We start from the raw sequence: 27,979 nt of genomic DNA on the forward strand, positions 1-27,979 counted from the left end.
AATCCAAAATACACTGAAGATTGTGCTGTCAAACAATGAAACTACTGTATATGGAATCTCTGAAAAGGTTGTGGGGGTCCCTGCTTCATCTTTCTCTCGACTGTGGGTCCGCATCAGTGTGCCGACGGGCCGGTATTCCGACAGTAAAACTAACCCTAACTCTGACCCTAACCCTAAACCTAACCTCAGTAACCGTGACGAGTAACTACGCTAGTCGGAACAGCAGCCCGTCGGCATATTGAGCGGACCACCTCTCGACTAAGGGGTCCTTGGCCTGAAAACGTTGAAGAACCCTGACTTAGGGAAAATAAATCTGATTCCCTGAATAGTTAGTTTATGCAGCTATTCACAGGTGAGGAGGTAATGCTATAAGGCCATCCCCGTTGGGTTGTGGTTCGGATTAAGGTTAGGCAATAGTTTTCTGTGAGGTTATGGTTAGGCGTAGTTATAATGCACCACATCAGATCAATGGTACTTCGGAAACAGTGGACGGCTGGACTAATGCCACGGCACCGCTCTAGAAAGGTGTGCTTCACTATGCAAAAACGACACTTTTTTTGTCCCTTGTACGGGTGCCGCCATCATGTAGAAATCAACGTTCATTGGTAGAAATGGTACCATATCGAATGCTATTGGCTGCCAACGGTCACATGCAACCGCAGGGATACTTGGTAGAATGTGGTGTTGAGCTTGCCGAAAAAAAAGCACACGAAGAAGAATCATCACAAGGCTATGCTCACAAGCCCCTCCTACAGCATACCCTGCTTTAACATAAAATATAACACAAATTGGACCATATTTTCACAGAACGCATATCATGGTGATTGAAATGAGGCTTTAAACTAGCGACAGGAAAACAAAAAGTACTTGTGATAATGTCTATTAAGGTAAGAAAATCAAACGTAAAAGTTCGAGGGAATAGAATGGAATCCTATGGAGAACATGTTGCTTCTGGTGCCAGAACAGCGCAACTAGCGGCCAATCATAGGAACTTTCAGTTCCGTGTTTGCTTCATTTTAAATCCTGCCTCCTGCCCCGCTGATTAGGATGCATCAGTGAGGAGCTAAAAGTGAGGATACATGACATTTATGACTTCACCCTGGAATGTTACACTTCTTGCATGTGCATTTGTGTTTGTGGGGCGGCATAGCTCAGGGGTAGAGAAACCGTTATTAGAGCACGAAGGGTTCCCAGTTCGAATCCTGGCTCCCCCTGAGTTAATGTCGAAGAGTCCTTGAGCAAGACTCTGAACCCCTAATTGCTCCCGGTGAGCAGGTTGGTGCCTTGCACCTCCGCCACCGGTGTATGAATGTGTGCGTGAATGGGTGAATGTAATGCACAATCTATGTAAAGCGCTTTGGATTAAAGAGCTATATAAATGCACCATTTACCATTTACCATTTGTGTGTGCGTGCGCGCACAAGGTCAGTGGTGATGACCAAAGCAATACAGAGGATGCAATGAATCCTTCAAACGCAGGATCGAGTTCGATGCTAGAAATGATGACTACTGCTTTCTGAATGCCTTGCTTCTTCACCCTGTGAGACTGGCATGTTGCTCACACAAATACAAAACATAAGGAACCCGATACACACAGCCCTACTCCTATCTATTATCATCTAGCCCAGGGGTCTTCAACGTTTTCAGGCCGCGGACCCCTTAGTTGAGAGAGAGATGAAGCAGGGACCCCCACAACCTGTTCATAGATTCTATATAGTTTCATTGTTTGACAACACAATCATCAGTGTATTTTGGATTCATGTCAATTTGTGCTTTCAGATATTTAACCACTTGAACCGTCTATACTTAATTAACTTAACCTTTCACTCTGTACTTAGTCTGCTCTTTTTCCCCTTACACCAAACCTCTTTGGCAAAAATAGCCGATCAACAAGTTCGCAGCGCGAGGCGTTGTGAGCTTGTAGATCTGCTATTTTTGGCTAAAGTTCTCTGAATATATTATGGACACTAGGGTTCAAGTGGTTGATATAAAAAAAAGAGAACAAAGTTTCTATCACACAAAGATTTGGAGGACCCCCTGTAGTAACTCTGAGGACCCCCTGTGGAAGACCCCTGATTTAGCCTATCTAGCCCACGCCTTTATCTACTCCCACGCTGGTGACAATCGCCCCCCTTCTGCAGGCCATCGATCAACCATGAGCCGAAGACGCCGCCTCTTAAAATATTCCATACAGCAAGCCTTAGGAAACCCATATACAATGGTAATGACCCGGGAGGAGGAGGCTTGTGTGCGTGGAAGGATGAGTTTATCCTCAGATAAATGTCTGCATCATTGTTCTTAACCCATTTAGGCCCTAGTTATTGAATGCTTTAACTGTTGAAAAATAGCAGATATACAAGCTCACAGCGCGGCACCGAGTGCCGCGCTGCGAGCTTGTAGATCTGCTATTTTTGAAAAAAAAGTTATGAAAATCTTTGAATATTATGTATTTTTAAAGCGAACGTTAGTAACTTCTGGGTGGTCCCTGGAACTAAATGTTTTGAGATGGGGGGTCCGTGACCAAATACATATCATTTATATGTATTTGGCCATATATATAAAAAAAAATATACATATAATTTTAGGGGTCCTTCATATGAAAATGTTTGAGAACCACTGACATAGTAGTCTCTCAAGAACAGACTAACTGAGCTCCAGTTAAGTGGCGATGGCTAGCCAGATTGCTGACATAGGTTTTTCAAAAACCTTAGAGGGATTCAAAAGACACTTATAGAATCAGGTCAAAATCTGGTCAAAATTCAAATTGTCAACATTTTTTTCAAAAATAGAAGATCTACAAGCTCGCAGCGCTCGCTGTGAGCTTGTATATCTGCTAAGTTAAAGCATAACATAATAATACGCAATGATGTGTACCCGTTTTGAACGGATTAATAACACCACCCTCTGGAACAGCCGCAACTCTTGACAGCATACAAACAATCTCGGGGCCTATAAGTAACCGCCATGGGATCTTGTGTGGCTTGTTGTTAACACACCCTCTCCATTCTCTGTGGGGTGAAAGCGGGGGATAGCTGTCCTTAGCTGGCTCTGTCATTTGCCCTCTTCTCTCTATACTCTCCTCTCCCCGCACTGCTGTTTCCCAGGCAAGAGAAATAAAGAGTTGTGTTTTCTTTCTGTTGGCGCGCTCGTTTTTCCCAGCACAGTACAGAAATAGGTGTGTGTTTTCTCTCCTTCGTCGGTGGTAAAAGTAGGCGTGTGGGTGGGTATGTGCCGGGCCTGGCCCATTTTTTGGAGGAGGCGCCCCCCGCCTCCTCCCCCCTCTCTCAGGGCAAAGGGTGCGGTCGGTTCGTATCCCGAAGGCCCGGCCAGAGCTCTCTCTCTCTCTCTCTGCGCTCCTGGGCCCGGACCCAGAGCACACCTCAAACGGGGCCACCCGCGCTGGGGCGCTGCTGCCCGCATGCCAAGACGTACCCACCACCGCAAAGGGAGGTCTCGGGGGGTCCGAGGGAGGGAGGGAGGCAGCCAGACGTGGTAGTAGTAGTGGGGCAGGGGGCTCGGAGGGGTGCCAGGGAGGGGAAGTTCATCGGGGTTCAGTCTGAGACGGAGAGGAAAAGGCCGGTTCCCCCTGCCAGAGATGGTTCGTATATCCTTCACGGGGATCAAAGGGGGGCTCTGCCGCCAAGCACAGCAAATTACACTGTGCTTGGCGGAGTGGACTGGAAGGTACCTGGCCGCAGACACGCAGGCACACACAGGCAGCAGCATGCACGGAGCCAGCCGGCCGAATGCCACTTTCGTTTAGCGTCAACTCGGTCGGTGCATGCTCTGCATCTTGTCTCTATCTCCCCCGAACCAAGAAAACAAAACTACTGCACTGTCATGTAATTCAGAAACACTGCAAAAAGGCTAAATGTGGGTGCACACCGTATTTAACCACTTAAGCCCCTATATCGCCACTGTCGGACAGAAACCTCGTATCTCCAAGTTTCAATTTTTTTGCGCAAAGTAAAGCCCTGCTTCACCACACAAGACTGTCGCACAAAAGTAGTGAAAATAGCAGATCTACAAGCACACAACGCCTCGCAATGCGAGGCGTTGTGTGCTTGTAGATCGTCTGTTTTCACTATTAAATCATTATAAATCATTTTTAAAATGATAAATACAAAACTGACGGATTTGGACATACACGGCTTCCACCCGACAACGACGATACACAAAATAAGAAAAAGAGGTTGAGCATCAGGAATTGGGTTTTCGACCGATCGAGTGCTATAGACCTAAAGTCCAGTATACATAAAAGGTAGGAATACAAATTTCCAAAAAGGTAGCACATCCAAAACTATAAAAATCAGTGAAGGACAAAGTACTCACATTTCCACTTGTTTTATTGGCACACACCAACAAAGAACGCTTGCGCGTTTCGGCTATGAGCCTTCATCAGAGCATGAATACTGTCAAGAGTTGTAGCAACTTGTACAACTCGCTGTTTTCACTATTTTGGAAAAATAGGGACGCCAAGGTTGAATGCGGTTACTACTTTCTCTCCGCTGGCACGGATTTACAACAACAGAGTGCAAGTCAGGACTGCCGGTTCAAGGAAACTTCCCACCGGGTTAGGGAAGACAATACTACGGTAATCGCAAAGCAAATGTGGGGTTTACGTTTGAGGCCTAAAGTCAACGACCACCCAGGGAAGGCTCTTAAACACAAGTGATCTCCAAAAATAGACCGGGAATTACCGAGGGGAAGAAATCACACAACGAGAAAAGGTCCAAATTAGACGCACACCTAATATTTAAAGCCGTAGCGGGTCTGCACAGCAAAACCAAATCATAACACATTGTGGTCAGGGGCTAAAAATATCTCCGCAAAATCATAGTCATACAAACACCGGGGCATAGGTGGGCCCTCTCAAACATGCAGCCCAAATCACACAGAGTCGGCCCGGGGTCTAATACAGGATTTTGCTAAAACCGCCCCATAAAAAAAGGTAACAAGCGGTTTCGGGTTACGATGATTACAGATTTCGGCACGGACCGAAAATGGCAGACCTGTGAGACACACGTGCGCTTGCTTGAGCTGCCGGAGCCGTGTGTTTCAAAACACTTTAGGCCAGGGGTTTTCAAAGTGGGTGACGGGGGCACCCTGGGGTGCCGCGACGGTAGTCCAGGGGTGCCGCGAGATAATTTGATAATATCTGGAATTTATTTGGACACTTATATAATATTTAGTATCATTTTAAACTTGAAGTGCAAAGTTATTTTCAGTCAGTTCTATTATCTCAACGTTTTCCTCGCAACATAATCACTAAAATATCGGCCCTGTCGGGCAGAAACCTCGTATCTCCAAGTTTCAAATGTGTACTTCTTTTGGTAAAGCAAGGCCCTGCTTCGTCATACAAGACTGTCGCCCAAAACTAGTGAAAACAGCCGATCTACAAGCACACAACGCCTCGCGTTGTGTGCTTGTAGATCTGCTGTTTTCACTAGTCTAGTACATTTTATAGACGATAAATACAAAACTAACGGTTTTGGACATATAAGGTTTCCACCTGACAACGACGATATGCCTATAAATATAAGGTGCTGGGAGTGAAAATTATAATGTAGGGGTGCCTCGGATAAAAAAAAATGTATGGGGTGCCCTGAGACAAAAAAGTTTGGGAACCCCTGCTTTAGAAGTAATGATAATAAACAAAACATCTCTCAAGCCCGTGCATCTGAAGGCGTTTTTTTAAAGAGGTCGCATTACCTGCAATGCCTCAGCAGCAATTCAATCTCCTAAACATCTGCGATAAGGAGTAACTGGGCCATCTGCTCCGAGATAACGCAAGGCAATAACACTCCTGCGGATTCCCGGACCCAGGGGACCATCCCTGTAGTGTAGTGTGTGCGTGTGCGTGTGTGTGTGTGTGTGTGTGTGTGTGTGTGTGTGTGTGTGTGTGTGTGTGTGTGTGTGTGTGCAGGGGCGTCACAAGGGGGGGGGGGGGGGAGTGGGACTGAGTTACTAGGGCCCAATTATTTTATACTCTAACTATTGACAAATAACAGATATACAAGCTCACAGCGCGCCACCGAGTGCCGCGCTGCAAGCTTGTAGATCTGCCATTTTTGTCGTGAAAATTAGTGCAAATCTTTGAATATATGTATTTGTTAAGCAAAAATTTGTAATTCAAACTTTGCTTCTGGGGGGTCCCTGGAACTAAATATTTTGAGATGGGGGTCCGTGGCCAAATACATATCATTTTGTGGGTCTTTCACATGAAAAATTTTGAGCTCCACTGTCAAAAAACCTTAGAAAGATTTGAAATCTTCACGATTTTTCAAAAATAGCAGATCTACAAGCTCGCAGCGCGGCACCGAGTTAAAGCACAAAATAACGTGTAATAATGAGTTCCCAGTCTAAATGGGTTAAACCCGCTGGGTCCGCATCAATATGCCGACGGGCCGGTATGCCGACATTAAAAACTAACCCTAACCCTAAACCTAACCTCAGTAACCGTGACGAGTAACTAACCTGCCGACGCTACTCGGAAACAACGGACCGGCAGAACAATGAGCGGACCCCAAACCCCCTCCTCCTATGAAGAACATTCGGTCCCATCCTAATAATAATAAGACATAATAAAGCCATAATAAGAAATAATGTGTTGGTAATTAGAAATAATATGTTTTATTATACAGAAACAAAGACAGAATAGCAGAAAGAGCGGATACATTCTCTGGCACCGGCACCTGCATCTGCTAGGACCGGCAGTAGGACCGGCAGTAGGACCGGCAGCCGCCACACTGACCGGCAGGTCCCGTGGCGGTAAACTGCCGGTCCGTGCGATGGTGGCTGCTGCGGCAGTTACCAGCGATGCCGGTCCTACTTACAGTTCCGTGGCTGCCGGTCCTATCGCCGGCGATGCAGCACGACTGACGGTCGACCTGCCGGTCGGCAGGTGCCGGTGCCAGAGAATGCATTCGCTCTTTCTGCTATTCTGTCTTTGTTTCTGTCTAATAAAACATATTAGTTCTAATTACCAACACATTGTTTCTTATTATGGCTTTATTATGTCTTATTCTGTCTTAAAGTGTACTGTAAATTAGGATGGGGCCGAACATTCATGGGGGGCCCGCAGTGAATCCTTGTACCCAGGGCCCAGAGTTTGGTGCGACGCCCCTGAGTGCGTGAGCGTGCATGTTGTATCCAGCAGGCATTTCTTGTGCATGAGCGCATGTTGCACTATGTCACTGATAGGTGGTTAGAGATAAGGTCATTGGCTGTGGCTCTTGACATCCCTTGCTTGAGGAATGATTGCCGTGAAATCTGCCGGGACCTCAATCTCCACACGCTCCCCCAGACTTTGTGATGTCTAACCTTTTATAAGGCCTCATCCCTGATTTCTGTAGGGATGTTTTCCTCCCTCGAAATGTCACTTTCCTCAGTTCGGGGACATTTCGGCTTTCAACTTAAGAGGGAGAGCCTGGGCCAATTTAACACATTAATGCCGGAGGCGGATTCTACAGATGCTGTCTAAATCAGAGTTTCTCACACTTAAAGGATGTTCAGTGTTGCCAGATGTACGATAATTATCGTATTTGTACGATAATTTGACCCTCTGTACGATGTACGATCAATAATTCCAAAAATGCCCAAATGTACGATCATTTCGGCATATCACCAAAAAGAGCGTGAATTCACTATTTTCCCTGGCTGCTGATCTGGGATCTGGTTTGGCTTCTCAAAATAAGCCAGGAAATCAGTCAATCTGACCCTAGATCTGTACTTGGAGGCATTAAAAACACCGGGTGCATCTTTCAAGACCAGTTTCAGGCTTTTATTTGTGTAAGCTCCAGGAAGTTGCCTGCCTCCACGCAGCATATCTGATGCATTTTTGTCACGCAGGAGTCTCAAACAAGGTAGTTTCTTACACTAAAGACGCATTTGTTGGTGAAATTACGTTTTTACGCGAGTGATTTCTCTTTTTTGGCTGTGTATGATAGTTTCATGTCAAATACAATAATTCTGAGCCCCCGGTACGATAATTCAACATTTCCCATCTGGCAACACTGAGGATGTTTCAAAATTAGCAGATGCACAAGCATGCAGTGCGGCACGAAGTGACGCGCTGTGAGCTTGTGCATCTGCCATTTTATTTGATGGTTATAGCAAATATACAAGCTCACAGCACGGCAACAAGTGCCGCGCTGCGAGCTTGTAGATCTGCTATTTTTGAGAAATCGTGAAACTTTTTAAAAGTCTTTGAATATTTCAAATCCTTTTTTGAAAAACCTATGTTTCTCAGTGGTGCTCAAACTTTTTCATGTGAAGGACCCCGAAAATGATATGTATTTGACCATGGACCCCCATCTCAAAATATCTAGTTCCAGGGACCCCCCCAGAAGCAAATCTTGAGTTACAAATGTTCGCTTAAAAAATACATGTATTCAAAGATCTGTACACATTTTCACGATTTTTCAAAAATAGCAGATCTACAAGCTCCCAGCGTGGCACTCGTTGCCGTGCTTTGAGCTTGTATATCTGCTATTTTTCAATGGCTAAAGTATAAAATAATTAAAGTCCCTCCACCTTGGGCCCTAGTAACTCAGTCCCACTTTCCCCCCCCTTGTGATCCCCCTGCCTGATAGGCCTGGGCTGAAGGCAAGTTCCATGGAGCCCCTGGCAACTATACCGCTAGTAATGTGTGGGACTCAAGCCACGTGAAGGTGTGGAGAGAGGGAGATGAAAGATACATGATCCATGGAGTGTGTAAGCTGTTTTTGTCGGCACGAACACGGAACACGACTCTGTCTTGCAAAAGCCGTAAGTTAAACATCATGTTTGTCCATGTTTTCTATGGATAGAATTACTTGCAATACAAGTGCGGGATGGGGGATGATTTAGGTCAGTGGTTCTCAAAGTGGATTCCAGGGACTTTGTGGGTTCCTTTCCAAATTGACCCATACAAGTTTGTAACTCTGACAGGGTACAAATGGAACCAAATGAACCCTAACGGGTCCATTTGGTTCCATTTGTACCCTGTCAGAGTTAAGGGGAAACCTTGACATTTGAAAGTTTGAGAAACACCGATTTAGGCAGTCACACCTGGTCCGAGTCAAACTAACGGACGGTGCTCAGAACTAGTCGTTTCATCTGTGAAGGTTTTTAATAAACAGGTTCAAAATAGCCCGTTCATCGTGTGGATCTCAGGATGCAAATGGTGACGCCGTGGCTCAGTTGTGGATCTCAGACTTAATGTGGCCAACCTGTGAGCTAGCTATGAATGATGCATGACTCCATATTTGGGCAATTCTTTTTTTTTTTTTTTCAGCCCGATCTGAGCCCCAATGACTTCCATTACAAAATGATAGTCAAGTATTAGGCGTAACGATATTTTTGGTATAGAGATAACAAAGAAAAGACAAGAAGGACTCAAAATGATTGTGGCCAAACGTTCAGCTGCGGAAGGGGCTATGAAGGCAAAATATCAACACACATTTTCAGGGACCAAGAGAAAAAAAGATTTGAGTTACAAATGTTCACTTAAATATATATAAATATATTCAAAGATTTGAACACATTTTCAAGATTTTTTTCTATCTATAAGCGCTCGGTGCCATATCATTTATGAGCAGCAAAATTAGTTTGTATGTCCCTGCAAAGGGCTTGTATATTGTCTTTTCACTGTGAACAGAACAATATCAACGCCGATTGGTTGTCAGGACGCGATGAGTGAAGCGGAGCCGAAGCGATCGTCGCTTCAGCTGATTTTCTCCATCCGAAGCCAAGATACCAAGGCGACGTGACGCCCCATTCGTGTCGCACTCGATCGCGTCCTGTTGCTTTGCATTGACTTTGGTATGTAATCGTGCCGCTCGATCAAAAAAACTAATTCTGGTCTGAACGCACATTTCTGTTGTTGGACTTGTGACTAGTGACTAAACACGCAATGCTGTTTTATTGTTTTACATTCATGTGCCTTGGGCCAATTCAAAACCTTATAAACCTTATTTATTATATGAGTTCGGCACCTGTTCTGCACAATATTCTAATACTTTTACTCGGGATAATCAACCAAGCTCTCTCCTTGTAAAGAATCTTCCAAGATTAATTCAAGCCATTCCTATTATATATGACAGCATAAGAACTTTATGTTTAACCCATGTAGGCCTAGGATTATTGAATGCTTTAACTACTGAAAAATAGCAGATATACAAGCTCACAGCGCGGCACCGAGTGCCGCGCTGCGAGCTTGTAGATCTGCTATTTTTGGAAAAAGTCGTGAAAATGTGTGCAAATCTTTGAATATATGTATTTTCAAAGCGAACGTTTGTAACTCAAATTTTACTTCTGGGTGGTCCCTGGAACTAGATATTTTGAGATGGGCGTCCGTGGACAAATAAATATCATTTTGGGGGTCCTTGACATGAAAAGGTTTGAGAACCACTGACATGGTAGTCTGTCGAGAACAGATCTAACTGAGCTCCAGTTAAGTGAAAAGGACCTTTTCTTTGACAATGTCTATAGCCAGATTGCTAACATAAAAACATAGTTTTTTTCCAAAAAATCTTAGACGGAATCACAAGACACTTATAGTAAAAGCAAAAAAAAATGATACGTAAAATGTGTACCCGTTCTAAATCGGTTAAAGCCCTCCACCCCACAAGACATTGCCAGACCACCAGCTATAAAACAAGCAGTACATTCACCCTACACACAGCTGCACTAACATTGAGTACAGATTCTGTAGACTACACTGTACAAATCAATGGCTTATTGTTTTGACTGTGTAGTTCCTCTGCTGCGCCTGCACTTTAGACAGGCCCTCAAATATGTACATGAATACTGTAGAACCTGCGGTCAACTTTATAACTTGGTAAAAGGAATTAGAGCTTGCCAGATCACCGTATAAAATATAGGTTTACACTGTCTAAACAGTGTTGATTTCATCGACTAAAACTATGGCTAAAAATGTTTGTCGACTGCGTTTTTTTCACTGACGAAAACTAAATAAAAACGAAATAAAAACTAAGCTGTGATGACTAAAACTAAGACTAAATATATTGACAATTTCATCAACAACATAAAAACTAGACTAAAACGTTAGGGAGGGACTAGTGGAGAAGATAGTCATTTTATGTTTTGTTGCTCTCAGGTGCTGCATGCTGAAAATAGCAGATCTACAAGCTCAGTTGTGAGCTTGTAGATCGTCTATTTTCAGCACGCAGCCAAGTGTAAAATCAGTCATTACGATGCCATCAAGGCCTGCCAAAATACATTTCAGTTGACTAAATCAACTGTAGATTTAGTCGCCTAAAATATTATATTTAGTCGACTAAAATTAGACTAAAACTAAAACTTTTCAGGTGACTAAATAATGACTAAAACTAAATTACATGTTATTCAAAAGACTATGACTAAAACTAAATAAAAAGTTTACATCAAAAACAACACTGTCTAAAAGAGCCTTTTGGTGGAAATATCGAAAACAGCAGACCTCCAAGCTGCGACGCGTTGTGAGCTTGGAGGTCGGATATTTTCGGTGCTTGATACCACACTGAACTAAGCATAATCAAGTCAATACTGGAGACGTGGCGTAACGGCATGGATTTCTACACAGAGAGGGCAATTCTTTCAACATAAGATGCTGCATTCAAGTTCAGGAGAGTTTGGACAAGGCAATTTTCTTGAATACTGCCTTCATTTATGGAATGGAAAGAGGGGCATTTGCATGTCTTTCACCATAGTAAAAAACTGCATTCATGGTCTGGAGAGGGCACTTTTTACAGTCCGATAAAAGGGCAGAGGCTCAAGCCCCCATTTGTGTGCATGTGCCTGGTTGTTAGGCTCTCAACGGGTTGAAACCTTGGACAGTCATAATGTACATCCAAGTCATAAGATGTTTGACATCATAAGATGACTGACATGTCTGACGTGGAGGAAGCTCCAGAATGATAAAATGAAGGGGATATCCGCACTCTCTTGAATAATGACTTTAAAAATTATTTATTTATTTCATAGGCACAGCAGCAGCAGTCTATTTAGAGAAACGGACGCGTTTCGGCCTATAGTGTGTGCCAGCGGCTACGTCATTGTAGTCCTTAGCGGCCATTTCTTGGGTCAAAACACAGGTGTTTCAATTGTTTGATTGCATAGAACTAATGCTTTACTCAAATCAGAACACCTGTGTAAGGCTGTGTTTACCCAAGAAATGGCCGCTCTTAGAACTACATTTGGCACACCCTATAGGCCTTCCTCAGAGTTGAATGAGAATGATGACAGCTTAGTGCTTCACACGAGGACACGAGTGCCCTGGACAATATGCCGTGCAGTATGCCAAAAGTCAGTCATGGTGGAGATCTGGCATTATGCCAGCCAGAGGAGAAATTCTTCAAGATCTACCAGCGCATTTGCCAGCGTGAGCCGGGTCAGGGTCAGGAACCCCCAGCGTGTTCCTCCACATCCGTTACCCCCTCCACTACCTGCTGAGTGGGGCAATCTGGGAACCCATCAGCAAAAGAGAAAAAAAAGCTTTGGGTGAGCTTTAGGCATGGGACGATATGAACATTTCATATCACGATTATTGTGACAAAAGAAATCGCAATTTGCGATATTATCGTGATTATCAAAAATCCACTATCCTGGGCGGAACAGTTGCCAAAAAATAGCCGATCTACAAGCTCACAACGCGTCGCAGTGCGACGCGTTGTGAGCTTGTAGATCGGCTATTTTTTGGAAAAGACATGATAGACAGTGAAAAAAAGACCAATCATAGAGGGTTTAAGTGGTACCGGATATGCAGCTCAGCAAATATAAGGTGAATTGATCCCAGTGCATGACGGAGGATGATATCACGATAAATTAAATTTCCACAATACGATTATCCTGAGTGTTTTTTATCACGATAAACGATAATATCCTGTATCGTCCCATCCCTATTGCGGATGAGTCTGTGTTGAGAGATTACGAGTGGGGGTGACTTCCAGACACACCGTAAGGTGGTGGGCCCTCATCGCCGCGGCGACCCGCAGCTCGGCCAACGAGCGGCCCCTGACCACAGAGTGCTTCCACGTGCTGAAGGAGGTCTGTGGTTCCACGCTCTGCGACTCGGGCCTGCTGGGGTTCAGGCTATACAGGGCAAGGTTGTGGAACAGCAGCGCACAGATGTGGCGTTCTACTTCAACTACCCCGACGTGGAGAGGAGGCCCCCCTCGAAAAGGAGACGATGCATTTCAAGGGGCTTATCCTCTAACAGAAATGTCTAAACCAGTAAGACTCCCTAATTGGGTCGCATACACAAAATTTAGAAGGCAATGGTAGCCAATCAGGAGGGAATATGGGAAATGGGACAGTTCCATGTTGATGACATGACTTTAGAGATACTGTGTACCGCTTTGCGTGATTTTAGGGCAAAATCTGTAGGAGCAGTGTCAAAAAATGTGTTTTGCAAGAATCGTCCTCATGGTGGCGCTAGAAGAGGGCCATGTGAGAAATGAGGGATTGTGGGTTGGCAGCCAAGGAGTGTGTGTGTGTGAAGTTTGGCATGGATCGGGGCAACATTGGCGGAGATATGAGCAGGGGAAAAGTGTGACGCGACGGACAGACTGACTGACTGACAGACAGCCGGTGGAGGTTTTGATAGTAACTGCGACCTGACCGTCGCAATAAAAAACATGTATTGTACACCTCACGTCTAAAATACACTTTTTGGCTGGAAAAGGAAATATTTCACCGGAGGTTTTAGCTACTCCTTCCAACGTTGTGGACCAGAGTGATATAATGATTAACCACTATTAGGCCCTATCCTATATGCTTCATTGTATATCTGAAAGCTCGCAGCGCTTCGTGGTGCTATTTTCAAAGTCTTTCGAAATGTTTGGCCTACAACGACATGCCCAAAGGATAGGGATTCCATGGTTAATGTGATGTAACGGAATACTCGCCCCAAAACTCTCTCGCCCGTATTTTTCCGCGGACCGCTTTCCCCTGGTGGTTCTTGTATTCTTGTATTCGTGTTACGGAGGTTACGGTTAGGAATAAGGTTAGGGTTAGGCATACTGTAGTCTTCCTAAGATTAGATATACAGTAAGGTTAGGTTTAGGCATAGTTTTACTTACGCTACGTTTAGGAATAGCGGCGGATTTGACCCGGAGCGAGCATGTTTTGGGGCGAGCGTGCTTGTATTCTAATGCATTGGTTCTCAACCTGTGGGTCGGGACCCCCTGGGGGGTCCCCAGATGATCAACATAATGTGCAAAATTGTTTTCTCACTCAACAGTAAACAAACCAACATAAAGTTTAAGTGTATAGAGGGCATCTGCACATTTCTAAAGTGACAATTTAAGGACTTTTTATACCTCTAAAATGACAACTTAAACATTTTCCAAATTGTCAAATAGGCGTTGTGAGCATGTAGATCTGCTATTTTCACAATAGAACCATGTTATACAAAATGTAATGCCTCAACTCTTGCTCGTCAGGGTGGGAGGGGGGATCCCCAGTTAAAATATGATTATTTTGAGGGTCGCGGCCTGAAAAGGTTGAGAACCACTGTTCCAACGAGTGACTCTGCCGGATGTGACTTTGTGGAGTGGTTGGTACCAAGACATCAGAGACACATACTTCCCACAGATCATAACCACCCAAGGAGAGTTTGAAAACATGACCAAAGATGGAAAAACTCCCATACCTGCTTGGTGAAGTAAAACAATGTGCAAACACAGCAGCAAGATTCGTGAGCTGCTGTGATAGGAGAAGGATATCAAATGGAACCCAACCAACTTAAAACCATTGTATATATCCCTGCTCTGCCTGCATGTAACCGTGATGCATGAAAACTATTACACTCTTTTCACGTGTAAATATTTTCTTCCGACTGTATTATATTGTATTGTGTACATTTCTGCTTCGGCAATGTGAACGTATGTTATCTCATGCCAATAAAGCCCTTTGAATTGAATTGAATTGTACTCACGGGGTGGGCGCCAGGCATCCAGGTGCCAGTACGGTGTGGGAGTCTGGGGTTGGTCGTAGCCTGGTGAGCTCCAACATGTCCACCTTGACGTCGGTCACGTGGCCGGGCAAGAGCGGCAGCACGGTCAGGATCTTCTCCACCAGGTTGTCCCCGTGGTGACCCACCGCCCCTGTAGTACCCACACATATGACAGTGGAATGTTAGCACATTTAGGCCTGAGAAATACCTTAAAATGTCTTCTAACTACTAACGGTTTTCTGGAAAAAAAAGTTAAAAAAAACGTACGTTTCTATGATCAGTGGTGCTCTAACTTTTTAACCCTCTAAGGCCCGCATTAAGAAATACTTGAAATAAAAAATTGAAAAAAATCAGATGGTGTTGTAGGAGTCCTATTAACACTTGGGGAGCCAAACGCGTTCAGGGACGAGTTATGGCCACTAGATGTCACCCTGCCACAGGAAGTTATATCGTCGAGGGACGAGTCAACAAATAGTTAACTTTTCGAGACCGCAGCTTCCCTTTGCATGCCCTGAATCCATTACGTCACCCAGCCAGAGCAGGAAGCCCCCTGTCTCTCCCCACACGGAAGGATTTTACATGGCTTTAGATTCTACTTTGAAACATAAGAACGGCTTTATCTGAGAATGAGGTAAAAACAGCCCCATGGAGGCAGAGAGCTGATTGTTTTCACGGCGACACTTTACCGCGAATTTACCGCGATTTTTTTACCGCGAGTTTCGCGAGCGTTTGTAAACAAATGGAGTACCTCCTCAATCTTCTCTGGACACGCACGTGCACACGCACGAAGCTTGCGGGGCTCATCAAAACATAACGTAAGTCAATGGTGGCACCAGCAACAGCTATAAATGTTATAAACCTTGGCCGCCCATGTGTTAAGAGGAAAATGTAATGTTTTTTTCAAAAAAATGTTTTTGTAAGATTTTATAGCCATAAATCAAAAATCATAAATCATGCTCTAATTTACATATGGGGGATATTTTTCACAATAATAACATATGTACATGTTCTAGACATTCTAATGATCACCAAAAAAAATAGTACAGGCATTTTACTTATGTTTTTGTGAGCTATAGCTTCCATGAAAAAGTGAGATGTTGTTCGTCAAAACTCTGGAATTTCAGCGGGTGTGGCGGGTGTGAATGTCAGCCCCTGTGGGGGGTATTTATATGCAAATATTGTGGCCAATGGCATTGTAATACTAAACAATAGAATCCAATGGTGGTGTTTAGGTGGTAGGGGGAGCTAAAATAAAATGATTTAAACCTTTTTTTTGATAAAATACAAACGTTGTAATATTACAACCGTGGGCCTTAGAGGGTTAATGTCCAGAACCTCTAGAATATTTGTGTTTGACCGCAGACACCCATCTCAAAATATTTTGTTCCAGGGACCCCCCCAGAAGCAAAAGCAAAAAAAATAGATATATTATTTAAAGATTTGCACAAATGTTCAAGATTTTTCAAAAATAGCAGATCTACAAGCTCGCAGTGAGTTTGTATATCTGCTATTTTGTAATAGTTTAAGCATACAATAATGGTTAAAGTGGTGAAAATCTAACGTATCAAATATCCGTTCCCAGTCTTACTGGGTTGACTCTAGGCAGCCATGTGCTTACCAGCACTAAGGAATCCCTCTGCTATACTGCTGGTTTTACCTATTGTACTGTATATACTATATTTCCTAGAAGGAAGTTGATTGCATTCACTTGGTGTACATCATTTTGCAGTGCATGTTATTGTGAAATTATTTACCATGTACTGTAACGTAGTATAGAGACCCAACAGCCAACAGTAGCCTACCACAGATTTCTGCAGGCAAGGGATGTTTTTGAGAAATGTTACATTTGCCATTAAGCTGGGAACTATGTAACAGAAGCCACACACGCGGCAGTCCTCTGTTTGGCTTATTCGTTTGTTAAAGACACTTTACAGAACATCTTTTAGGGGCCTTGTTTGGGTCCAAACCTTTGACACACAGGTTAAGAGCATTGTAACATACTGTTACAATGCTCTTAACCTGTCTGTCAGTGGTTTGGCCCCAAACCACGCTGCATGAAGAGCATCGTGCCGCATCGTGTCACGCTGCAAGCTTTGACATCTGCTATTTTTGAAAACATTTTAAACATCTTTAAAGTGTGAGATTACTACTACTGATTTAGAGGGCATTTGGAGAATCGGACCCCGGTTTTAATAGGTTTAAATTATACGATACACAACGATACGATACGCATCACGATACATGTTTGACGATACGATACATGGACGATATTGGTTCATTCATGGCGATACGATACGATTTGATTCAATGATTTAAAATCGATATCGTAACTATTTAGCAAAGACATTAAATCTGTGTGAAACGTGTCAATAGTGCAGGTTTTTTAAGGGACAACTCTGTTATTATGGATATAAATAAGTAAACACTGTGATTATCTAGCAAATACATGGACATTATATTTCAACACATATAAGCACGCACCTTGACATGAACACAGAGATTACACACATTTATCGATAGACTAAGAGTAGCTATATGGAATGGAAAAGTAATTAGACCCCTCTGTTTCATTTTCCGTCTTAAAATTGCCAAATACAAGGCACAAATACTCCCATACAATCAATTATTTGCATTGCAAAACGATTGGATACCGATTACCGCATTTTAAAACGATACGATACGATACAAAGCCAAAACGGTACGATGTTTTGCTTTTGCAAAAGATATAGTAGATCATTGCACATTAAAATTGATTTTTCGATTCAGTTACTATATCGTTACACCCCTAGTTTAAATAGAACAGGGGGAGTCATGTGTTGTGCGGACACAGAGAGTGGTGGTGGAGCACATATTGTAGCACCATTTATCTAGTTGACATAATCCTACTCCAGACTATACATATATTTCCTTGGGCTTCACCTGTAAGATCCATCGTTCTGTCCACAAAGATGATGGACGCTTTGTTGGGCGCCGTCTTCCTGCGGTGCTTGGCCAGAGGGTGATTGGCCAGGTCGCCCGCTATGACGCGGCTCATCGGCCCCACGGCGAAGCTCTCCGCCCAGGTGGCGCCGGCCTCGAACATGGCGTTGAGCGCCGACGTCAGTGACTTGATCCGTATCTGCAGCTCGGCGGGCAGGGAGTTCAGGTCCACGTCGGCCAGGCCGCCGAACCTCTTCTTCTCGGGGCGCGTGGCGTTGACGGCCTCCAGGTCGGACGGGAGCAAGGGGAAGAGGTCGGCGAAGGCGGGCGCTAGGAGGAGCTGCTGGGACACGGGGGCGAAGACGGCGGGCACGTGCATGACCTCGGCCGTGTAGTTCATGTCGCCCATCCACTCGCACAGCTTCTCCTCGAACTGCTCGAACACGGGGCTGCCCTCCATGTCGGCGGCGGCGCGGTTGGCGAGCAGGTGCACCGAGTGGGCCATGGCGGTGACCACCACGCAGTAGCGGAAGTGGCTGAGGGATACGATGTCTCTGATGACGTCCACCGTTCGGCCCTTTTGACGGATGGAATGCTTTTGTTAGGAGTTTGCATAGGGAAAAAAGGTAACAGGACAGCACAGTTCACTGATACAAGAGCTGCGTCTCAAGTCCTTAAATCAATCCTATTTCCTATTTCCTTGCTTGTATGCTAGTCCCTCCCATTGAGGAAATAGAGAAGAGGAGACGTCCCATTGGCCATTTCTGATGACAACATCACAGGTGATAGGCCAACTCCCAGTGGGCGGGATTAACATACAAGGAAATAGGAAACAAGTGAAGGAAATAGGAATTATTTAAGGACTAAAACAGTGGTTCTCAAAGTGGATTCCAGGGACCTTCTGGTTCCTAGTAGGAGGGCCGAAATTGATCCTTACAAGTATGTAACTCTTAAGAGCCCCTTTTCAACTATGAGGCAGAACCAGAACCAGAACCAGAACCTATTGTTTCCATAGTGGACGACCCGGTTTAAGAAAAGGTTCTGGGAACTTTTCTTAGGTCCTACTCTTGAAGTAGTACTAAACTTGACTTCTGGGAACCTAATGGGCAGGACCAGCAGCGCCGCTGCTCTTTTTTGGGACCATCGCGGTCAGCTATATTGGAATACGTAGGAGACGCTTGCAGGACGGAGCGCTTGTTTTCTATGATGACGACGGAGGCGCACCGTCTCAGGCGACCTTGAGCCACGTGACACACCGGCGAGCGAGCGAGTCGCCGTGTCGAGCCTTGCAGGTCGCATGAGCTGACTCAGCGCCGTTACCGAGTTACGCGCCGTTATCTTCATCCCCCCCGACCGAGCGGTCCAAGTGAACACAGCGGAGCGCTCCCGACCTCCGCTCCAGCCAATAACAAGCCGCGGATTCTAATTTATTCACCCCCGTATCCTACGGACTCCATTATTGCTCCCGGTTAGGTCTGGTTATATGGAAACGTAAGCAGAACTTGGTCCCGGAACTTCACAGGTAAATGGTAAAATGGTAAATGGTGCATTTATATAGCGCCTTTATCCTAGGCGCTTTACATAGATTCACATTCATACACCGGTGGCGGAGGAAACCATGCAAGGCACCAATAGGGTTTCAGAGTCTTGCTCAAGGACTCTTCGACACTAACTCTGGGGGAGCCTGGATTCAAACTGGGAACCCTACTGGGTTCTTGAAAGTTCTTGGTTCTGGGATGTTCTGGTTCGGCCCTGTAGCTGAAAAGGGGCTTCTGACAGCATACATATGGAACCAAATGGACCCGGTTCCATATGTATGCAGTCAGAGTTAGGAGACCTTGAAATGTAAAGGTTTGGGGAACACTGAACTAAAAGGATAAACACCACAAATTGGGCTCCCTTTTTAACACTACTACTGCCTTTTAATTTGAAGGGATGCTTGGTGCCTTGGTGCCGCTTCCTCCGTAGGCCGCCGCTATTATTTTGAAGGGCCGGGCGGGGGTTGTTTTTGCGCAGATGGATTATCACTTGACGTCAATGTTTACATCATCTTGTCACATGACAGTGTGGGCCCAGAAAAGAAACATGGCTGCGCCCAGCCGAGTGCATTTGTGTCAGTTTAAACAGGCCACCCTTTGGATCAAAATGTCTCTTTTTGAGTAAATTAAGTCTCTTTATGGGCCTCTCAATGGATTTACTATGGCGGAGCTTCACTTCGCGTGCACGCCCAACGTGCGTTGTAAACAAATCGCGGACATTACCGATGCGGGCGGGACCGGAGCGACGTACTGTAAGTAATAATACTTTTACCGTAAATACAGTAAGATTGACGGTGCTCACCGTCAACGGCACCATGATTTTAACCCTTTAAATGCCGGTGAGGATCGTCAACGGCAGCAGAACTGTTAAGCTTGCACTCGACCCATCCATACCTTGAGCAGCGTGCTCACCACGAACACGGCTTTGGGCTCGTTCTCCGCGCCGGCCTCGAAGCTGGAGAACTGCTTAAGGTTGCGGGCGCCCGCCTCCAGCAGAGCCGCGGCTCCGCCGCTCCAGTGCAGGCTCTCTGCACAGCGCTCGTCCATGAACACCACTGCCTTGTTCACCTGCAGGGGTGTCACAAGGGGGGGAAAAGTGGGACTGGGTTACTAGGGCCCAAGGTGGAGGGGCCTTCATTATGTTATACTTTAGCTATTGAAAAAATAGTAGAGATGGACATCGGTATCGGCCGGTATCGAAAATCGGCCGGTATTGTATAAAATCGGCCTCAATCGGTGACCGGCCGGTCCTAACGTAATTTCCGGTTTTCCGCCGATCAAAAACAGTACGCAACATGTGGCTCAACGCGCGCTGACCATGCCTCGTCCAAATTTCGCTGCGCAGTTTGTAGACAGTGTACGGTAACCACCGTAACAGCTCGCTTGGGCCGCTGTGACGGTGGTTACCGTACACTGTCTACAAACTGCGCAGCGAAATTTGGACCCGGCTCATTTCACGTTCCGTTTGGCAAGTCGGATGACTTTTGGCATTGAACTTACCGAGGCGCGTGCGTGTGCGTTGTCCTCGCGAACATCGGCGTGGATGACGGCCGCACATGAGATCTTTAGCGTGGAAGTTTAATCCAAACAGTAAATGAAGCCCAATGAAGCTAATTGTGGCTGCCTGGTAGCCTTTGGTTCCTGTTTACAGTTAAGAGTCGCATCTGAATGACGAAACGAGCCGCTGAGCTTGATGGGAAATGTAGTGTTTTTTATTCCCCAGCAGTATGCTGTGTGGACTGTTCTGATACACATTATGAGGAGCTGATTTTCAGTATGAATTGGTTAATGCAATACAATACAGCAGAATGTTATCTCTGCATGAGCTTTCTATGATGATTTTCCAATAAAAACGTTTTTCTTTATAAACTAGACCAGGTCAACCTGGTTGTGCCAGACCCCCTGTCTGTCATCATCATTTATGACATCATGCCTTTTGTAGGCATGTCATCATCATGTCATCATCATATATACCCTTTATATAGAAAACCCGGACAGACAGACCGACATTTGCTTATGTAGGCCTACCCATTTCATGGGTCTGGCAATAACCTAATATATAATATATAATATTTATATATTTTTTTCCAAAAATGATGTAAAGAGTCAGAGTCGTACTATATTCGGGCTAATACGGTATTCCAGTGTTTAACTGGGGTACTAAAACTGACTGAATCTTATTGTCAGTGTTGAAAATAAATCTGCTCAGGATGCACTGTTTGAAACTCACTCCATTTCTTATTTGTGATGTTATATTGTTGCATAACAGGGGTGTTATGCATATAGCCTACCATAGTTGTGGTTTTAATTGCAGTTATATAAGCAAAATGTTGTCTGGGAAAGGGAGTACTTGGATAAAAAAATCATGGAAAGGGTACTCAAGCCAAAAAATATATGGTGTATTGTATAATTATTGTTCTTTCTTAGATAGAAAATCGGTATCGGAAAAATCGGTATCGGCAGATCAGAATTTAATAAAACCGGAAATCGGAATCGGCCAAGAATTTTGCAATCGGTCCATCTCTAAAAAATAGCAGATCTACAAGCTCACAGCGCGGCACCCAGTGCCGCAGCTGCGTGCTCGTAGGTCTGCTATTTTTTAAAAGTCGTGAAAATGTGGGCAAATCTTTGAATATTATGTACTTTTCAAGTGATTCATTTGTAATTCAATTCAAAGGAGCTTTATTGGCATGAGAAAAAATAAGTTTACATTGCCAAAGCAAGTGTCACAAGTAAAATAAAAACAGTTGAAAATGGGGAACATTATATAAACAGAGCTATGTCGCATTGTGACATTTTATATAGGCTATAAAGCTTTTGGAACAAATAGCAGCATTATTTTTTTTTCTCAAAATGCATTTAAAGGTAGCAGCTCTGTTTCATACTGTGCAGTAGGTCTAGATGTCAATCTAGCCCTGAATACATGACTCTCATATACATGAGAGTCATGTATTCAGGGCTAGATGTCAATCCATGGTTTGTAGTCCTTAGGGTAATTCAAATTTTGCTTCTGGGGGGGTCCCTGGAACTAAACATTTTGAGATGGGGGTCCGTGGCCAAATACATATCATTTTGGAGGTCCTTCCCATGAAAAGGTTTGAGCACCACTGACATAGAAACATAGGTTTTTCAAAAAACCTTAGAAGCATTTGAAATATTCAAAGACTAGCACAAATGTTCACGATTTTTCAAAAATAGCACACTGCTATTTTGCAATAGTTAAAGCACAAAAATGTGAGTGAATCCTTGTAGAATTTGCCCAGGATTTGAGTTTACCTTGGACAGCACCCTGTCCCACGTCTGCGCCGGGAAGCTTTGCACGAAGAAGTGCTGATCGCTCGCCAACATCGTGTCGCTTTATTGTTGTCGGATCAGGTGTTCTTTTTAATGAATTGAAACCACGCTAAAATCAGTCACACACAGATGGTAGCATTCACCAAAACAACAACAAACACCATGTGAGTCCCGCAATGGTGACGTTGCAGCTGCTCTCGTCGCTGTAGATACGCGTCATCGTGATATTTCACTCAGATCTGATCATACAATTCTAAAAACCAGAAGAATATGTGATGAATATTACCTAAGTAACCTCGAGTTTATTTATTTTATTTTTCTTTGTATTCCTTAATTTTATTGTAATGTTGACTACTTTTTGTCCTGTTCTATTTGTAGGCTATGTATTGTAATATTTTGTCAATAAAAAAATAAAAAATAAAAGATAAATAGAATACGTAATGGTATGGTGCTTTTTATTGAAATTAAAATTAAGATGTTCTGTAAAATGTTCAAACGGTTTGTTTGAGCCGTCGAAGACATAATTATCTCTGGTGGTTCAAGTTCAACGTTGATTTCAGCCGGCTGCTTTATCATGTTGTTGCACAACGATTAGTGACCTATCAAAGGCTGTGGCTCCAGATATTGCATGTTTGTAATTTACTATTTATTGCAATTTAGGCACATTCGTGTGGGAAATGGTGACAGCTTGGGTAGGCTACCCCACAATATTGTGTAGCCTACTTTTCTGCCTTTCCACGGCATTATAATCTTCATTTTGCATGCCAGGTTTGCCAATGACCATAATCAACATACAGTATCCTATTCTTGATGACATACTTAATTTGCGATGTTATTTAACACGGCATGCTTCCAGACCAGGCTTCGTATATGGACCACATAGAATGTGATTAATGTAAAACAGCTATAGAGAGACAGGATTCGGTAGGACACCAAGCTCGGTGTAAAACAGGCGCTGATGCGCTTCATGCAGACTGCCACCTGCTCATAGAAAAGTGTCCCCATAGAAACAACGTGTTGATGATCGACTGTCATGTGGTGTCGCTACTTTGTCGCTTATGATTTAAAGTTTACAACCTCTATTAGGTTTTCGCTAATATAATAGAATATATTGGAGTCTGCAACACGTTTTGATCTATTCTACAGTCGTTATAAATACATAATTTAGTTGACATATGTGACTGTCAAAACAAGAAAAGAAAAGAATTGCTGTAACTTTGTACTGAGATGTCCGCTGTGGAATCGGACCTAAATGTTACCGATGATAATAAGGTTGATGATGATGATGGTGATGATGATGAAGACGGGTGGTTGTACGGAGGTGAGTTTGAATATTTAGTTAAGTGTTAAATGTTCTCATGTTCCACGCTAAACGTTATCACGCAGCGGCGTCAGTTCAGAAAAAGCCAAGGTATGGCAACATGACTGGTGTCTTGCACGCGCGCCCTCACGCGCGTGCAAGGCACCAGTCATGTTGCCATACCTTAGCAACAGGCACGATTACATTTTATTATTTTCCCCTGTAGCCAAGCCAAGGTATGGCAGCTGCCATAGCTTGCCATACCCAATTGACGCCTCTGTTATCACAGAGAGCAGCTGTTGGGTTTGACACGCGCACGTGGGTCAGATATAATAACTGACTGAGCGTGTTAAAGCCACAAGATTTATGAAAACAATGTTGAACACAATAAAACATGAAACGGAGTTCCTGTTGAAGTTCTTTTTGATTGAAGATAAATTGTGTGTTCTTTATATCTGTATGACACGAGCCTTATACCAGAATGTGTGTCTGACTGTGGCAGATTGCATCGAGGAGAAGGCAGAGGAGAGAACAGCAGACAGGTATGTTTGGTATTCAAATTAATTTTAATAATATTAATTTAGCTAAGCAAGTTTATTTGGCAATTTAACAAGGCAATTCAAAGTGTTTTGCATACAATATTAATCATTAAAGGAGTAGTTCACCCCCAAAATGACTTTTTTTCTATTGATTAGTCACGCCATCGAGACTTAAGATCAATCATTGCGACCGTAAGGTCGCAGTTTAGTATGAAAACCTCCACCGGCCGTCCGTCGGTCACACGTGCGGTCGACCGCACGTCACACGTGCGGTCGACGTGTGATGAGGTCACGATGAGTCATCTATGCCCAAATATAGATTTCTAGGTCAGATGGCCCATAGAGTTTGTGATGTCAAACCTAGCAACCCAATATAAACAAACCTGATGTCAGACCTGAAGTATCCTTTTATACCCATATATGGAGATACAGAGATCTCCATATATGGGCATATTAGAAAGCCCATATATGGGCATATACGGATGACATCAGGGATATCCATATATGGGCATAAAAGGGACAAGGGCTTACAGTTAAGAGATCTCCATATATGGGCATATCAGAAAGCCCATATATGTTCATATACTGATGACATCAGGAATATCCATATATGGGCATAAAAGGGACAAGGACTTACAGTTAAGAGATCTCCATATATGGGCATAAAGGGACAAGGACTGTTACAGTAGATATAGAGATGTCCATATATGGGCATAAATGAACAAGGACTGACAAACACTGAGATCTCCATATAACCTATGGGAATATAAGGGACGAGGACTGTCAGCTTGTAGACCTATTTTCTAAATATTGTTGTACATTAAAAACTTGAAATGGGTCGTTCTGCATAGTACTTGGGATTTGTTGATGTAAATGTTCACATAGAGTGTAATAATTGGTAAAACAAACTTTTGGCCTATTTGTGGAGATAAGCGACCAACGGTCGCTTATCTCCCGATTAGGGAGTCTTACTGGTATATAGTAGGTCTACATACATACTGTATATATATATATATATATATATATATATATATATATATATATATATATATAGAGAGAGAGAGAGAGAGAGAGAGAGAGAGCATCGCAGTTGAAGCCCCACCCCGTCTTAGCGTTTTCCCCATTCATTTCTTCCATAGACATTTCATAAAGTATTTATTTAAACGTTTTTTAAGCCTTGGACAAAGCCACCTCGGCTGGTGAGGATCATGACAATATTCATTTTTTTTATGCAACAATTAATTAGAAAGCTGAAAAAATGGCAGGGTACAACACTGTGTACATCATTATTTTCAAAATTGCGGAAACTACACTCCCAGAATGCATTGCGAATGACACTTGTTTCCTGAAATATATCCCTTAAATCACGCTCAGTTTAGTTATCCAGGCCAAAAACGTCCCCCACAAAAGTGTGAAAAGTGATGACTCATCACTTTTCATCACTAAACCATAGTCTTGTGGGGCCGTTTTTTAGCCCAAGGAATGTTTGGGCTTGCAATGGATTCAGAATCATGAAAAACCCCTAGTTTGACCCCTCATATGTTACTTAAAGCAGATTCTTTTTTTGATTTTTTTCCCTGTAATGTAAAGTTAATGGGACACCAACTCTAGCGGCTGATAACACCAATTTAGCTCAGAAAGGGTTATCATACCAAATTATAATCTACAGATATAGAGCTTTTCAAAAATGCATGATAACCTTTGCCACCTTTCCGATACCGACATCTCGTATGGCCCATGGACTATATAGAACTAGACCTTACCCGTTCGAAGATATGTGCTCCAAAATATGTCAAACGCACCCGGTGAAAGTGTGTGTGAGAGAGAGAGAGAGAGAGAGAGAGAGAGAGAGAGAGAGAGAGAGAGAGAGAGAGAGAAACATTCCTAACTGTGAGAGAAAGGGGTGTGTGTGTGGGGCTACAGATCCCATGGCCTGGAGGAACGGACCGTAACCCTGGCAACAGACAGCAGAGTTCAACAGAAGTGGTTAAGAAAACGCTAATTTAAACTGCTTTAATTTGGGAGAAATGAAATTCGGGCTCCGTCAGTGTTGGTATAATGCTAATGGCCAATACCATGTGAACTTTGGGATCAGTTGCTGAAGCGAGTGAATAGATAAACGTAGATAAGCGTGAGCGTTAGAGCGTTAGAGCGTTAGAGCGTTAGAGCGTGAGCGTTAGAGCGTTAGAGCGTGAGTTTGCTCCTTTATTAGTAGGATAGTGGGTACATTTCATTTAGGTGCATCAGCTTTTTGCGAACGTAGGTCGCAGTTTATTATGTGAACAGTATCAGCTTGACCGTATCTCTGTCTCTCCAACGCCTGACACCGTGGTTCAGATGTCCCTGACACATCACTGTGACATCACATGTGACATCAGTTTACTATCAGAACCGTCACAGCTTGTCCGTAGACGTCTGTCCCCTGTCGGTCTGTCCGTCCATCCGTCTGGACTTGTACATTTTTTACGGTCTATCTGACATCACGCTCTGACATCACTGTGATGTCAGGGGAACCACTCTAACAGAATGGGTTTGCCGCTCTGACATCACGCTCTGGCTTCACTGTGATGTCACACTAACAGAATACCTTTTATGCCCATATACTTACTGGTCAATATTAATTGCGACCGTCAGGGAGCAGTTTACTATGAAAACCTCCACCGGCCGTCCGTCCGTCCGTCCGTCCGTCCGTCCGTCCGTCACACGTCACACGTCACACCTTTGTTTGTGTACGGTGTGATGTCATATATCTTCAGTATGACATCACACCACATGTGTACACAAACCTTTGTGTACGTTGCTGTGGCAACAGTCTGTTGTTGCTGGTCTGTTAGTGTATGTTAGCAACCACCTTAGCAACCATGGTTTTACCCTAGCAACCAACTGTTTACCCTAGCAACCAACTGTTTACCATAGCAACCATGTTTTTTTACCCTAGCAACCAACTGGGCATAAAAGGGATTCTGTTAGGGATCTCCATATATGGGCATAAAAGGGATTCTGTTAGGGATCATATATGGGCATAAAAGGGATTCTGTTAGGGATCTCCATATATGGGCATAAAAGGGATTCTGTTAGGGATCTCCATATATGGGCATAAAAGGGATTCTGTTAGCTGTTAGTGATCTCCATATATGGGCATAAAAGGGATGCTGTTAGGGATCTCCATATATGGGCATAAAGGGATTCTGTTAGGGATCTCCATATATGGGCAAGAAAGGGATTCTGTTAGGGATCTCCATATATGGGCATAAAAGGGATTGTATCCCAGATGATGCCCTGTTAGGAGATCCACACTAACAGAATCCATATATGGTCCTACCGACAGCTGCTATAAGCCAACCCTGGCGATAAGGTCTGAGTCGAAGAAATGCTTCTTTCCTGGCAAGAATTGCCCCTTTATACTGTAGGGCTCGATTGTGTATTGTATGACATCACGCCGCATCATCGG

The 27,979-nt window shown here is 43.8% G+C and overlaps 1 protein-coding gene across 1 annotated transcript; it reads right to left on the reverse strand.

The window, feature by feature from the left end:
• Window positions 1-12,380: 12,380 nt before the first annotated feature.
• LOC308289235 (sec1 family domain-containing protein 2-like) lies at window positions 12,381-22,865 on the reverse strand (the record flags this gene model as incomplete). Its single annotated transcript, XM_080730861.1, has 6 exons — window positions 22,672-22,865; window positions 20,290-20,463; window positions 17,858-18,434; window positions 14,921-15,089; window positions 12,914-13,074; window positions 12,381-12,445 (listed from the first exon to the last, which is right to left on the reverse strand). Exons 1-6 carry the CDS (start codon window positions 22,741-22,743, stop codon window positions 12,381-12,383), a joined length of 1,218 nt encoding a protein of 405 aa, XP_080586987.1. The 5' UTR covers window positions 22,744-22,865.
• Window positions 22,866-27,979: the final 5,114 nt, after the last annotated feature.

The sequence above is a fragment of the Nannobrachium achirus genome, assembly GCF_963921795.1.
Source record: "Nannobrachium achirus genome assembly, chromosome: 1".
NCBI lineage: Eukaryota > Metazoa > Chordata > Actinopteri > Myctophiformes > Myctophidae > Nannobrachium > Nannobrachium achirus.